This window comes from Atractosteus spatula, chromosome 2 (genome assembly GCF_055471065.1).
Source record: "Atractosteus spatula isolate fAtrSpa1 chromosome 2, fAtrSpa1.hap1, whole genome shotgun sequence".
NCBI classification, from domain to species: Eukaryota; Metazoa; Chordata; class Actinopteri; order Semionotiformes; family Lepisosteidae; genus Atractosteus; species Atractosteus spatula.
In genome coordinates this window covers 63,494,617-63,509,957 of record NC_142707.1, presented here as the reverse complement: position 1 = coordinate 63,509,957, position 15,341 = coordinate 63,494,617, and the positions used below count along the sequence as shown (strand labels likewise).

Here is a 15,341-nt window from a genome sequence, read left to right as displayed (position 1 = left end):
CTATAGTATGTTCCACCATTCCCTTCTTAACACTGTGGGTTTGCATTGCATGACATTGTCATTTAATCTTCGTCAGAATAATTAGTCCCCTACAGTAAATTCCATTTGAGAAAGAAATATACTGTATAGCTAACTTCTGCTATTGATTATCATGATCCACTTTAACTACATTAAACTACATAAATAATAGAAAAAAATAGAGTACAAGAGAAAATTCACTTATGAGTAATATTTAATAAAGCACTTTGTCTATTTTCTATTTTAAAATTGCTTTTAAGATGTTTTTTTTCTTTCTTGGTAAAATAACTAATACGAAAGCTTTAGCTTAAAACATATATCAAAAGTCATTTTTCTCCCCATTTCACCGTTGCTATGCTCAGAATTGATCTGTTTACCTTTACTAATACTGAGGTGTTTATATGTTTCACAGGACCCAATAAATGAGCAAAACTTTGATGCTTACGTCACTACATTGACAGATATGTATACAAATCAAGATCAATATCAGAGTCCTGAGAACAAGACCCTCCTGGAAAACATAAAGCAAGCGGTTCAAGGAATCCAAGTGTAGACACCCAGCTGAAGAGGGACTTACTCAACAAAGACGAGAAAAAAAAAGAAAAAAGGGATGCCTCGTGTTTTGCTGCTGTAATTTATCAGACAGTGTTAAATATTTATTTCTGTTACAAAAAAGTGTTATGCTTACAAAACTTCATAATAATTTTTTGTCTTGCTTTAAAAATAGTTAACGGCAGAATAGTTTTTGAAAACATTCACATTTTGTACGTTTTCATATGAGCTGACATAGTGTGATATGCCATGTAATGTTTATAGCTGCTAATGTATGCACATTTTTGAGTGTATATTTCTGAACAGTAAGCTGAACAAAATTAGGACATAAGTTCTTTTTAATGCTTTAGTGACAAAGCATTTTAGAATCAAGAGCTGAACTGGACAGTATAAAAATGATCAGAACGAGAAAAATGTAAAGAGCAACCACTTTTTAATTATCTTTTTCCTCATTGGAGGATTTTATGGAATTTTAAATGATGTTTTGTCTGCAGATTGTTTAATAGCAAGACTTGGTTGTAAATTGCTTTATTTTCTAACGATGCTTGAAAATCTTTGTGTTTTGTTTAAAATGGTTGGTGGTGGTAGGTGGGGGCATTTAAAATGAGGTTAGAAATGAGTACGAAAAGACACTGACTAGAGATGTATGAATGTTACAGTTTTATTGTAAACATCATGACACGGAAACTTGATGGTGGAATTCCCAATATCTTGAAAGCACTATTTTATGACTTAAAAAAACAACTTAACATTCTGTGTTGTTAGCTACCCATTGTCATTTAATCAGACAGAAGGTGGTGTTCAATTGCAATAGGAAATCTAGGAAACATCTCTTTTAGCATTAGTAATGTCAAAACTTTAGTAGCTAGAGTCAGATAATGTTTCAGCAATATATGATGAAGAGTAAATCACGTATTTGATAGATATGGGATGCAATCTACATAAACAGTTTGGGTATATGCAATTTCTTATTTATAAACATAGTGGAAAAATGAATCTTTTTACTATATGTAAAATATTAATTTTTATATAAATCTTTTAATACAAAAACATTTAAAATGAAACATGGACATTCAGTTTAAAAATTAAAGATGGTATATGAGTTTACTTTATTTATGTACAATTTTGCACAGGAACACCTTCGTTTCCATGTTTTGATGTTTTTACATAAACTAAGGCGGTACTTGAGAGCCTAAAATGAGGATATGGGTTTTGTAAAGAAAAAATATATATAGTTTATCAGAGCGGGACTTACAGGGTCATTGTCCCCACAAATGTGCCAGTAGACTATTTGCACTTGTCCTATAGATATATCCTAACATACGGAGGTGTGCAATTTCCACATGTCAATAGCCATGTGACATAGAATTGGAACAAATAATTGCTAATAGCCGCTGTAGCTAATTACACAATATCACTGATGGAAATTACAGGGAATTATTTAGGAAAATAATGTAACAATAATAACAATGAGTAGGATGATGACGGAGATAATGATGATGACGATGACGAAGATGAAGAAAAAATACAAAAAAAACCAATCTGTTATTGGATTTTGGTAATATGAGAAAAGAAAATCCCAGCAGCACTTTATATTTAATCACTGTACAAAAATTAAAAAAAAATGAAAAAAATAAGAATCTCCAGTTTTCCCGACAGTCTCTACAGCTGGGAAACAATTCTGTAATTACTCTGGGGTACTGCAGTATCATCTCTGTGTGGCCCCCACTTTCTGTTGTGCTGTTAGTTGTAGCTACCATGTTCAGAATTGCCTTTTTGAGAGCTAACGCAAGGTGCTTGTCGTTCACCTTATCTCATATATTGTACTTTCCGTCCTCTTTTAGGGCTCCATTCTACATGACTGCATATGCCTTTTTCCACTGCATCGTGTCTGCAGCTTTTTGCCAATATAGTAATGCTTTCAGTAGAGTAATAGCTAGTATCAGTTTTTGAATTAATTATTGTTATCAGTACAATGGAAAGGGATTTTAAGCACAAATCTGCTGCTCATCTACTGTTGGTACATAATATCAAATCAAAAGATATCTGTGACTATTTACATAGGGAACACAAAGGTGTCACATGTTAGAATGCTGAATTTTCATATGAATTATTGTGAATTCATCAGAGTTTATTTATTCTAACTTATTCATTTCTAAGTTAATTTAAGTAATCATTTATTAAGACAGGATTTTGTATAAACTATTGTGCTCTCTGTGGAACTGAAGTTTAATTTATTTTTGTACTACACGGCATGGATTTGTTGACATTTTAATTTTGCTATAAATGTGTGAAATCACAAGTTGCTGTGATAATTCATTTTTAAATTGTGAACTTTGTACAATTTTTGTCATGCTGGATGTTGACACATCTTACTCTGAATAAAGAAAAATTGTGTTGCCACAATTGTGTAGCACAGTTGCTCTCTGATTTAGTGCACTAATCTTTCTGCAACACAGTGACCACAAGTGACGACGGACAGAAGTGAGGAACAGCACAACTCTGTCGTTTTCTTCCACCAATTTGGCTTGTCAAGGCGCGTATTACCATCATGCACACAAGATTGTGACTTTGTCCTACGAGACTGAGGAGTTCAACGTTAAACCTTCAGAAAAACATAAGGCTCCCTTAAAGTCTGAGTATAAAATGGGAACTTTTGGACTCTTAAAAGAAAAAAAAAACACACCTGTCAGCTTCTAAATGTTTTAGTCCCATACGCCGATTCATTAAAATACATTACCCAAAAGCGACAAAATCTCTTTTAAGGAAATAATGTGTTGCACAGAATGATCCCAGAAAGAAAGTACTTGTGCTTTTCGTTTTTTGTGTCATTCAAAAATCAGCCTATAGAACACTCTGCATGACTCTCACTCCTATACCTGGTTTTATCTTTCTTTTAAAGAGGGAATTCAAGATACCAGTAAATGGCTTCCACAATCCAAGCCCATTTGCCCTGTATTTGGGAGCCACCCTCCTTAGAGAATGAAGGCCTCTAAATCCCAGTTCTAAAGTGCCTAACGCCATGGGACTGAAAGTGGGAGGAAAGGTAAGTTTCACTTTTTTCCATGTGCTTGGGATCTGAAATGGAGCAGTTGGAATGATTGGACATTCAGTGCCCAGCTGTAGACATTTTGTATGACATCCCATGCTTAATAAGATCATTTTTTCTCATAATAATATCTATATAGTATAAATATAGATTTATACTATCTCTGCACTGGACTGGATTCCTATCCAGGGACTATCCTACTTTACATCAATTTCCTGACAGGTTAGGCTCCAGCTCACAGCAATCCTTAATCTTAATCTTCATCTTAATCTTTTAAAATCCTCGATTAAGCAGTTATTGAAAATGGGTGGATGGAAAGGGCAGTTAACTTAAGTGCTTTACTTAAAACAGTCACAAATACCCTGGTAAGACCTGTCTTTTATTCTGTGTAACATAATCATTAAAAATATTTAGTCAGGTGAGAAGTGAAATACAATTCCTTGAAATATATATTTTTGATTAATGATCATTTTGTCTTTTTTCACTTCATAAAATATAGTCTTGCAAGCACATCCCCATTATTGATGTTTTCAGTGCCAGAGAATAAGAAACAATGACATTATTGGGTTTTATCCTGTTGTGAAAGAATGAAACAAGCTACCCAGCCATTTTGTTGAAGCAGAAATCCATTCTTATGTTCTTATGTTTGTCTTTGTTCTAAACCATTAGTGCTAAACCAGGGGGTTCCATTTTTGTCATTGCTATAGTTCACCCTAAGTCACCTAATCAATTAAAAATGAGGGACATTTATTTAAGCAATTGAGCAGTTAAGCAAGTAATTTTTCCATGAAGGTAACTGGGTTTTGAGAACTGAATGATATTTTGTTTTTTTGTTTCAAATGTTCTCTAAATTATTTAATGAAACACTTCATCTGTTTAATTGGTCATCGTTAAATTGTTCCAGCCCTTTAGAAATTGATTATTTTAAGGCTTCCTACAAACACCCACAGGACAAGCATTCTCCAAGGCTAGGGTTTGGAGGCCCCTGATTTAAACCGAGGGATGGATGGATGGATGGATGGATGAATGAATGAATTAATGAAAGAAAGAAAGAAAGAAAGGACAATTGTCCTGCTGCTCAATTTTATAAAAGAGAATATAGTATCATGCTTTCACATCCATCCCTGCTGCATTGTTGGAATCTCTTAATCGAAATAACCCATGTCAGTACAAACAAATGCACAGCTCATGTAAGGCAATATCAGTACATCAGTGATGAGACATCAATAAAAAGGAAATTTGAAATGTTCGCAACATTTTGTGATGCCTTAAGGTACATTATTCTAAATACAAATCTAAAAATTGTGCTGTGTTGCAGATCATTTCATATTAAGTTGCTTAAATGTTAAATATCAATAATTAAAGGAACAGGTAAAGGTTTATTCCATACTGAAAAGAAAAGAGAAACACAACATTTCAGCTGTGGAGCCTTCTTCAGGTCTGAACAGGTAAATAGGCCTTTACCTGTTCCTTTAATTATTGATATTGATATTTAATTATACAGTACCTACTTGAACTTCATCAATAATTAAATTCTCATCTGAGCATCTTATAATGGAATGAATGCAGAATAATTATCATACCAACCTTAATTTAACCTCATCATTACTTCACCAGTGCTGTTTTATTACCACTGAATATCATCTCAATTGACAATGATCTTTTACAGTATATTACAATCTTAAAATATGTCCCTGTTTGTACACGTGTACATGTACACAGTATGCTGTGATTTGTTTTAAAGATTAAAAATACACTCTTTCTGACATAAAAAAACGTTACAGTATATTTAACAAAACAGTGTGACTACATTTGTGTTGTTTATTTTGTTCTGTTATCAGTTTTCTTCAAAGGAACCTTCAAACATTTAAACCACCAGAGGGCAGTAAAAGATACAAAAATATAGCAATAGCAATGTCATCTGGAACAATTCCTGAAACCAAAATAGCTCAATAAATCATTCTGAATTAGATTAGCACTAACTAATCAGACATCATTTAGATTCTTGGCCCTTGAATTTAAAGCCAACAATGAGTGGCCGTGAAGTTAAGTGCCTCTTGGAGCCTCAACTAATGTCAATCAACAATGTCGAAAATGATTTAGGGTATACAAACTAAAAGAGGAAGCTTAAGAATTATATAAAAGTATAACCCTATATAGTAGATAGATATGTTCTGAATTCATTATCAATTTGGAAATATCCACTAAACTGTCATATTTCTACCTTTCACTTGTGTTTCTGCAGTTCTTCGTGATTGTAGAGTTTCATTTTGCCCTTTTCTATTGATATAAAATTAATATATATATTATTTAAGTGCATGAACCACCCTTTGTATACAGTATGTGTTTATTTTACTTGAAAGAAGCTATGACTTATCATGGTCAAACCAGGGCTTGAAAAAAGTCCTTCAATCAAACAACAATAAGAAGACAAACCAACAAGACCTTTCTTTTTGTATTTGTATTAGTCTTTGCATGGAATGAAGCTAGAGAGAAAGTGGGAAAATTCAATTTGTTTCTAAGAGTTCTTTTGAAGCAAATGCCTAGGCTATGTTTAAACCCTTTGTATTTGAAGACATCTTAGGAACTGAGTTGTTGTACAAGCAATATGTCTTTAAATATTCTGTATTTCACTTCCAAGTCACATGAAACTTCTAGTGTTTTCATACATTGCAAGGTAATTTAAATGATGGTCTTTTCTAATCTAATCTTTCTTGTCTTGCTGTTTAAATACTGAAAAAATCTGAGACTATGGCTGGTAACAGTCAGACAGGTGATATTTACTTTTTAGTCTTATATTTTGGAGGGCAAGGTCTGAAGTGATCCTGTCTCATGAAAGGAATGAAGCTGTACAGTAAGTAAGCCTTTTTCTTTTCGGACCTTAGCTTTTTCTGCAAACATGAACAAATCAAAAGAACAAGTAAAGGTTAATCCCATTCTGCCTTCTTTAGGTGTTACATGAATACATACTGTTTTCTTTAGTCTGACAAATGCCAGAGGACAATCATATTTATTGGATAGCTCCAGTATATTTACCGAATTGCTACTATCATGATTTTTCCTTATTTAAAATTTAAAAGCTGCAGCTACAGTACCTTTTATTTCATCCATTCTAATTCATATTTGCCAATTGCCATTTAGCTCACCTTTATTCTATGTCACTCGCACCACCACAAAATTGATGAGCACTTTCCACAGCTTCCTCCAAACTACACAGTATGAGCCATCTTCCATTTGTTACTCTATAGTCCCACATAGTCCCACAAGTGCTGATGTGTTGATGAGGAGTTGATGTGCCTCTCACAGTCAGCACTAGAGGCTCATGGGAGCCATGGCAACTAAGAGGTAATCTGAGGACATCCCGACTGACTCATGTCTGCCCATCTCTCTGCTGGCACTCTGTAACTTGAGTAAATCTAAAATATTTCTGTCCATTCTCCACAGCCATCATTTAGAATAACATAAAATTCATTTATTTCTCAGATGCCAATTGGTGGCAGAGCAGCCATTAGTCCTCTTGAGTGCATCTGAAAACAACAATTTCAGCAACTGCGTTATACCTCCTGTGCTTATGATTATCCATTGGTCAGCAACACATACTGTACACACATACTGTAACATGGGTTTAGTACATTTATGGTATCTCTCCTTATTATGTCATTATATCAGAATTTCTGAGGTAATACATTTCAAAGCATGCTGTGGTTATCTGATTGCTGGTGCAGGCCGTGTGGGGAAGAAACAGGCTGGAGAGAGCTGTTCAAACTCACCACCCGGTTCATTGCCCTTTTCATTACAGAGGGGTGTGCTAGTCACAGAGCAGGAGAATAGCTGGGAAGGTGGGGATGCACATGAGGAGAAAGAGGGAGAGTAAGAGCTTTCCCCCTGCTTTTATAGAGGAGGAAGAGGAAAGAGTGAGCGTAGTAAAGGGGGAAAGGGGGAGAGGTCATGGGACAGCCCGACGCCACGGGGTGCAAAATGTTATAATACATTTATCATTTAAAATTTATAACTTACAGAAATAATTACACTGTAGCCTGCTTTCCAAATACAGATTTTGCCATATAAATGTACCAGATATAAGACAGTAATGCTTCATATACCTTTTGATGTGAAATATTTGAGGGCCTACTGTTAACCGGCCTACTGTTAACATAACCGGGGAACAGTTATGTTTCCAAACTATTTTTTCGCTTTAGTTTTGAGTTTCCATATGCAACCGGATGTACTGTATTATGGATTTATTAACCAAAGTAATAACACTCATGCAATTTTGCAATTTCACGTCTTGCTCACCAGAAACTCACAAATAACAGAGAAATATTTCTAAAACAAATCTCTGAACTACAACAAAAACACTTTTTCTCCAAATTCCAAAGCCTGCTGCAGATTTTGAAGCACACATAATATTGCTACTTTCAGAAACTAGAAGGTAAACCAATAGATAAACCCAGTTTTACATTTACAGTACATTGTGTCCAGATGGAAAGGTCTGCTATCACTCATATACTGTACAAATGTCTTCTATTAGGGACACGATAATATTTAAGAGAATAAAAATGTTGTAAATCCCACTGCGGTTGAATTAGCTTTTGTGGTATAAACTCAAGCCGGGCAAGCAGGCACTGGCCGTACTCTTGCAACTGCAAGACAGTTTCTTCCTTCATTGCCTGTCCCCCAACTTCGTCCTTTCTCTTCTCAACCTACCCTTAAGAGTATCAACCACAAACTCTCCGAGCTAGGTCGTAACTAACTTTCCTTTCAGAAACACAAAAAAAGGGACTGGGGTTTTGATTGGCTCTGTACCCCGTCAAACACTGTAACACTGCCCTAGTTCTCAGGATAAGGGGGCGGCAGAGAGAGCTGCGAATTCCAGTGTTTCAGTGTATCGGATGTTAGTGTATGAGAAGAGTAGCTGGCGGTGTGTTCATAGCACGGCTGACTCGTCCACAATGGCGCTTTGGACAGGCAGTACCCTCTCCCCTTTATCATTAACGATAGGAGTGCTCGTCATTACCACTTTCTCTCAGCCCGTTCTTTCGTGCCCGAGCCGATGTTTGTGTTTTCGTACCACCGTCAGATGCATGCATCTAATGTTGGAAACTGTACCTGCTGTCTCTCCTCAGACTACCATCCTGTAAGTATCGCCAGAAAGTTTATGGGATATTATGGGGTGTGTTGCGGGGGGGGGATTGGTTTGGTGGTAAAGCAACTGTAGTGTTTTCTGAAAGTCAGACATTTCACATAACATTTCGGGGATGATAAAGTTTTTTGGTTTTGTCTTTGAACTGTCTGAATATGATTTAAAACTGATTAATGTTCCTTAAATGCCTTTCAACTAGAAAAGCTGGGATGAAAAAGTTTCTGTTGCTGCGTGTTACATTGTTTTCTCTAAAAAAATCTTTTGAGAGCATCTCAGGTGGCGTAAAATTTTTTTTTCGGTGTTTTGCGCAGTTCTTCATATTTTTGTTTAGTATCCGGTGGTAAATCCAGCATCGTCCAAGGTGCTGTAACTGCTTTATGTTGTTGTCGGGAAAAAAAAAGTCTTAGTAAATGTTTGCGAATTGACATTAACCCCTCAATTTAACCGGTATTTAAACGGTAAAAGAAAAGTACTCTATTTTTTTACATCTTGTCAATGATGTCAATCGCTGCAAAAGGTTCGGAGGGATCCGTAGTTGTAAATTATAACTTTTATTGTCTTTATCGGCATTAATTAACTTTAGAACATGATCTGTACAGCTCTTTCATAGATTACATGTTTTGAAGGTATTGAAAAAACTAATGATGCCTGTGTTAACTTTTAAATAGAAAGAAATCATGTTACTTGCTGTAGATATTAAAGTTTTAGAATAGTATGTAATTTTCAAAATCCCCACATTTGTGGAAAGTATTTCAATGCATGTGATTACATGCTTTTTGGACTGTTATTAAATATCACAAGACCAAACCATCATACACCTTAATTCCCAAAGCCTCAAGATTACATCAGTTTGATAAATTAACACCCATATGTGATAAAAAAGACCCTGTGGGAGATATCTTATTAGGACATTGTTTAATCAGTGGTTGAGGAAAGACTTCTGTCACCCAAACAGCCTACTTTTCCCAGGTTTCTAGAATGCTGTGAAGAATGTGTCTGAAATTCAACATGAATGTATTATTTAATACATTTTTAAATTTAAATTTCACTTAATAACACAAAGGTTATTTCTGTGTGCTAAATTGCCTAGAGAAGGTCAAACATTTGGCTTCTTTTCAGTTCATTGTTTTAGTTCTAAGTAGGCCTTGTCTTAAGTGCCACGCCAGCATTCCTCCGCACTTGGATTTTAAATGATAGGAAAACACACAACCACCTATGCAATGTCATCATTATGTGCAAAAAGATTTCCATATGTGTCTTTACTTATTATGGTGAGATTGTTTGGTGCTCCGGTTCAGCTTTGATTAATAGGGAACGTTTCAAGTTGTAATGAAAAATTCTCTGGCTGCTTCTCCCACTGGAAAAATATTAGTGATCATATGGTTTTTCTTCCCCGCCAAAAAGAAAAAAAATGATTGTAGAGTGCAATATGTTTCTGCTACTGATGTTTGTTGACAATAGGTGGGGACTCAACAAGTGTGGTTTAATGGATTTGTTTAAACACCTACAGAGCTCAGCAAAGGCTTGTTAATATTGTTATGCAAAAGTTGAAATGCCTGCTTTTTTTATTATCCAGGGCTTTCAGTCTGAATACTGAAAACCCATAGAGAACTGCTTCAGTGAATGTGCAGCAAAAACTAAGCGAGAACATGGGCAACGTCTATATAATGTGACTTTAGCAACTCTGTCTGTAATTCAAGCTGCATTGAGGATTAAGAAAAATGACTGTTTAAGGACTGCAGGATTTAGCCATAAATTTAAAGGATTTAAAGAGGACTTGTGATTGCAAAGTGTTCTTGTGAACATCTGTTCAAATGGGAAAAGTAAAGAATTCATTGAAAATGATACAAAAGCTCTAAGAAACATACCTCACTGTTGGGGAATGGTATGCACAGTATTTGATGGATTTCTTTAAAACCACAGCTATATAGACAACATAAATTAGAGAAGAATGTAGTTTGAGAACTAGCTAGTTTTAATGTCTTGGTCCCACACTTTGTAATCAGTGATTATGATTACAGTTAGTTTTATGATAATTCTATACAATGGCAATACATATCTGTACTATGAAGATTTTATGATTGCAAACCTAAGATAATATTAAATGACTTTATGCAAAAGGGTTTTTCTAGACACAATTCTAAGTGAAAAGAAAAGCAGTCGTTTGAGGGCTTAACATGTCCACTTCTTCCATTCCCTTCAAAACTCATGTTGTTACTGGAACTTGGCAGGCCATCATGTGTTTGCCATTTAATTATTCCCATGTACAGTACATTCTGCTCATTCATTTTGTTCTGAACAAAATAATACTGTTTGAGAAGGTTGCTCTTTACCTGGAGGGGTCAACCTTCGTCCTAGAGACCCAAAATGAAGAAGTCTCACGGGTCAAACCGAACTCAATTTAAAAACAAATTGAACAATTTGGTTTTGACAATTGAAGAAGTTAATTTGTTCAATGAAGTAGTTTAAAAATAATTTGAACTGCAACTACCACCACAGTGTAGGTCTCAAGAACCACTGTTGGTCATTCTGGACTTAATTGGACCGATTAACATGCAAAACTGATGAAAGTTCAATTCCAGACTGCAGTGTTTTTGGAGTTTTTTGTCAAGTGAAAAATAACTGAAAATTTCATATATCTTGTTTGTGCAGTTTAACTGAGATAATTGTAAGTTAAAATAGAAGAGCTTGAAAACATCCTCACTAACCTGGTATTTTAGTATTTCTAGTACTACTACATTCTCAAGGGCTTCAACCTCAACTTAAATAGCGATTGTGAGGCTGTAGTATTTGAAACATTTTTCACCAATTCATGATGAGAACATTGCAACGTTGGAGATGAGACAGATCTTGATTTCATTCAATAATGTAATGAAATTTATACTGAACGGTCGTATCAGTTACACTTCGTTTGCATTGTGTGCAAAATTGTGAGGAGGCGAGATTTGAACTCCAAAGCAAGAGCCCCTGAAGTCAGGAAAGGTGAAGTCTGGTCTGCCTTTTTTTTTTTGCTTGTGTCGCAGTGCTCAATTGGCATTGAGCCTGCTACAGAACATGATGTCACACCCTCCAATTTACATTACAAAAAAGCGCCATATTGCGGTTGTTGTCTAAGATTCAGAACAAGGCAACAAAACATCCTGTGACGTGAACCGGCCTGTGGTGAAATGTCCGCTGCACAACTTCTTATTATTCGCTCATACATCGCATTACATTAGTCATTACAGTGACTAGTGAGCAGGAAGGGCTCCCTTACATCACAATTTGAGCAAACTCTTGACAACACGGTGACTATATAGTACTTTCACAAAGTTCACAATGTTGTGTTTAATTCAGAATTTGTAATATTTGCAATCCTGTTAATTGAATGATTTTGTTACCGAGATTTAATAACTGGTCAGAGAAATTGTGACTGCGGTTCCCCTTTAAAAGATGCTGTGTAAAAATCAGTGAACAGTTGAATTTTGTAAAAGTAATCGGCCTTTATGCCCAAGAACCTGAATCAATAAGCTGCTCAACAGTCTTTGTTCCCCTTGGCACATATCCTGAACCTGAGGGAAGAATATTTGTATTCCTGATGTGGAAATTACCATTTATTAAAGTGAGGTCAGATGATCCTGCTAAAAACATGCTAAAATGTTTTTTTATAATATTTTTTTTATCATAAAGCTAAAAAGCCCCCTGTTTTGGATGTGATTCTTTAGCTATGATGAGGTAAGGTTCATTTAGGTTCAGGGGTTAGGATTTTTTGTTGGTGACCTCAATGTGAATAGTATAGTCTATGTACAGCAAGCTGTCTGTGTACTATTTTTGTATGCAAGTACATTGGCCTTACATTGGTGGCATGAGCCAAGAAAAGGGTAGAACTTTAAACGTAATTGTAATGTATCTGTACTGTACTGTAGATTGTAATTATTGGTTTTGATCGGCCCACTGTTCTTGACTTTCATTGTGCTGTTGGTGTTTTAGATCCCTATTTAGCATGCCTAACCTCTTTTGTTATTCTTTAGATTTTCAGGGAATTGTTATTGTTTATAGTATTTTTCATTCCAAAGGATCTTAAAGGACTTTTACATATACTGGAGGACACGGTTCAACCACAGCTGAAGCGCTGCTTCAAGCTGGGTGATTCATGACAGCCATTATGCATCAACCTACTAGGCAGCATCTCAGGGGTGAAACGGAGGACATTTCTTCACCTCTTGAATAGAGAGAGAACTTTAGGAAACCCAGATTTAAGGTCAGGAACATTAGCAAATGTAAAGGAAACCTTTTGGCCCGCTTAGCTTGTTTGGTTGCTAGTGGATAATTCTTTGGAGATTCTCATCCAGATGTTTCTGGAAAGAAAAAAAAAATTTCTTGACTTCAACAACATTGCTGACTAGGCTTTTCCAGACTATTTTATCTAGAGTTATCTCTGTGAATACCTTGGAGGAATTTGTTGAAAAAGTACGATTGTCCAATGGGAATTTCAGTTGATGTGCCAAGTTCCCTTGTATGCTTGAGGAACAGGTTCCCTCTCAAGATTATTCCAAACATTAAAAAACATGGATGATTTGAGCCAATCAAATTTATTGTGTGCTTATTATTCGTTTTATTGCTTGTGTCTTATTGATAATGAAGATTTCTTCCATCACATCATTTTTGTCCATGTAACATTTTATATTTTTTAATTGTTGTGGGTGTTAAGAACGATGTTGGCACTCACCAAAGAAATCATCAGAATAATTATTTTTTCAATGGCAGTTTTGGTGGTCTCTGTTTTGTCCTAAAAAAGTGATTATGTTTTTATTATAAGACTTTTAAGGCTTGCTTTTTTGCCAGAAGAATTCAAATGATTTGTTTTTTCTTTTGGCCTTGGAAATACAAGCCTGTTAAAAAGGAAAGATCACTCAAGGGCTCACTCATGGTAAAGACTGGTTTCTTTAAATTGTTCCCAATTTGTGCTTCTCCTTTTTCTCTCACCATATGGGAAAATGGAAGAAAAAGTCTTTTGAGATCTTTTTTTGTTGTTGTTGCTTTCAGCTGGGTAGCATGGGATCCTTTTTTTATGTTTGTATTCATTAATTTTTCAGCTGTTTTCTCAGAGGTATCTGCTTTATGCATAATAGTAAATTACTCTTCCTCTTTTGTAATGGCTTTTTCTATTTAAGCTTCGGGATTTCCGTTGCTGGAAAAGTGATTGAATCCATTCTGTCAGTTTTATTTTACCAGTTGTTACTGCTGCAGCGATTCTTATCTGTACCCAGGACGCAGACTTGTTTTGCTTTGCTTTTTTCAAGTAGCTTCTTCTTGCTTGTTTTTCTGCAGCGAAGAACAGAAATGTAGACATTTTATTGCATTTTTCAATGCAGTGAAAACTGCCTCCTGGCTATTGACATTTTTCAACTCTTCAGTGGCTTATTATACAATATGACAGGAGCATTTGAAAGGTTTGGGTGTGTAATGTTTTTGAAATGTAAATAACCAAGATGATACTGGTATCCATAAAGTTTTTATCCTTAAAAATAGTTTTTCTCGGTAACATGAAGCAAATATGTGCTTGATATAATGATGGTAATTTTCTCCAACTTTTTTTGGTCATTACATTAATCAGGGTGAAATCTATTGATTAGAGGTGTAGTGTTGTATGTTTAAAAATTATACATTCCCTCAGCACCTTTTCTCTTTCCTGTGTTGGCTCAGTATGAGTTGTTAAATTTGAAGTACCTGTGACTTTGTAACTGTCTGTTCTTGTATAAACAGGCCTGAGTACGTTCCGTTACTTTCTAAGTATGGGTATCTCACTCAGGGCAAAACCTTGAACACTTTTTCTCAATTTACTTAAAGCACAGTAGATCTCAAGATAACTAGTTACGATAACAAATAAAAGTTGTAATTCTGAAGAGTTAGTCACCTGGAAATCCTACTTGTATGTTATTATGACATAACATTAATTCAAATCTTAGTGCTTACATTGGCTCTTCCTGTCATGCTTTTTTTTCTTTCATGATGCCCTGTTTTTCCCCGGTATTAGCACTGGTGTTTCATAATGGAACTTTGTGGCTTCAGTACACTTTAATTCTGTAATCTTGATGTGACTGAGTTCAAAGTGAGAAGCTTGCTGTAGCATAGCTGAGCCACTGCAGCACAACAGACAGTTTAGCCATTGTCAGCTTTGTGTTCTGGGGTTTACTTATTTATGACTAATGGGATGCCATTTATGACCATTGTCCTGGTGAAGTACAACTGGTCTTTGTAATCCTAAATGCTTTTACCTGTTTGCAGTTGAGCTGCTAGGTTGATATTAGGTTGGTATTTAGTGGATTAAGGAATTAAATCTGATATTGAATGGGAACAAGGTAGATTAAGTGAATTTAATAACCTGGAGCTCCTGTGCGTCGGTGTTGGAAATTGTAGTTAAAGTGGCTAGTGCAAACAAAAGCTGAGTCTTTAGGGCATGGAAAAAGAGCAACCATTGTGTGGAATTTGCTGCAGTCAGGCTTTGTCAGGCTTTCATTCTCTGTGGTATTGAGGAATGCAAAGCCAGAAATGCCTAAAGCTTTGCTAATTTGCACAGAGAGATTGAGGGCAAGATAA

At 35.4% G+C, this 15,341-nt stretch overlaps 2 protein-coding genes across 7 annotated transcripts in view; both read left to right on the top strand.

The window, feature by feature from the left end:
* myt1la (myelin transcription factor 1-like, a) overlaps positions 1-2,976 on the top strand; it is a 157,990-nt gene extending 155,014 nt beyond the window's left edge. For all 4 annotated transcript variants that reach the window (XM_088934923.1, XM_088934915.1, XM_088934898.1 and 1 more), the window contains one exon: positions 431-2,976. In XM_088934923.1, the coding sequence (XP_088791049.1) occupies positions 431-571 (141 nt within the window). In that variant the 3' untranslated portion in view covers positions 572-2,976. The remainder of the gene's footprint in view (positions 1-430) is intronic.
* Positions 2,977-8,511: 5,535 nt separating this feature from the next.
* Positions 8,512-15,341, top strand: part of pxdn (peroxidasin) — a 93,022-nt gene continuing 86,192 nt past the window's right edge. For 2 of the 3 annotated variants that reach the window (XM_088909623.1, XM_088909624.1), the window contains exon 1: positions 8,534-8,756. In XM_088909623.1, the coding sequence (XP_088765749.1) occupies positions 8,572-8,756 (185 nt within the window). In that variant the 5' untranslated portion in view covers positions 8,534-8,571. Of the gene's footprint in view, positions 8,757-15,341 lie in introns of all 3 variants that reach the window. The other variant, XM_088909622.1, reaches the window with a different exon arrangement.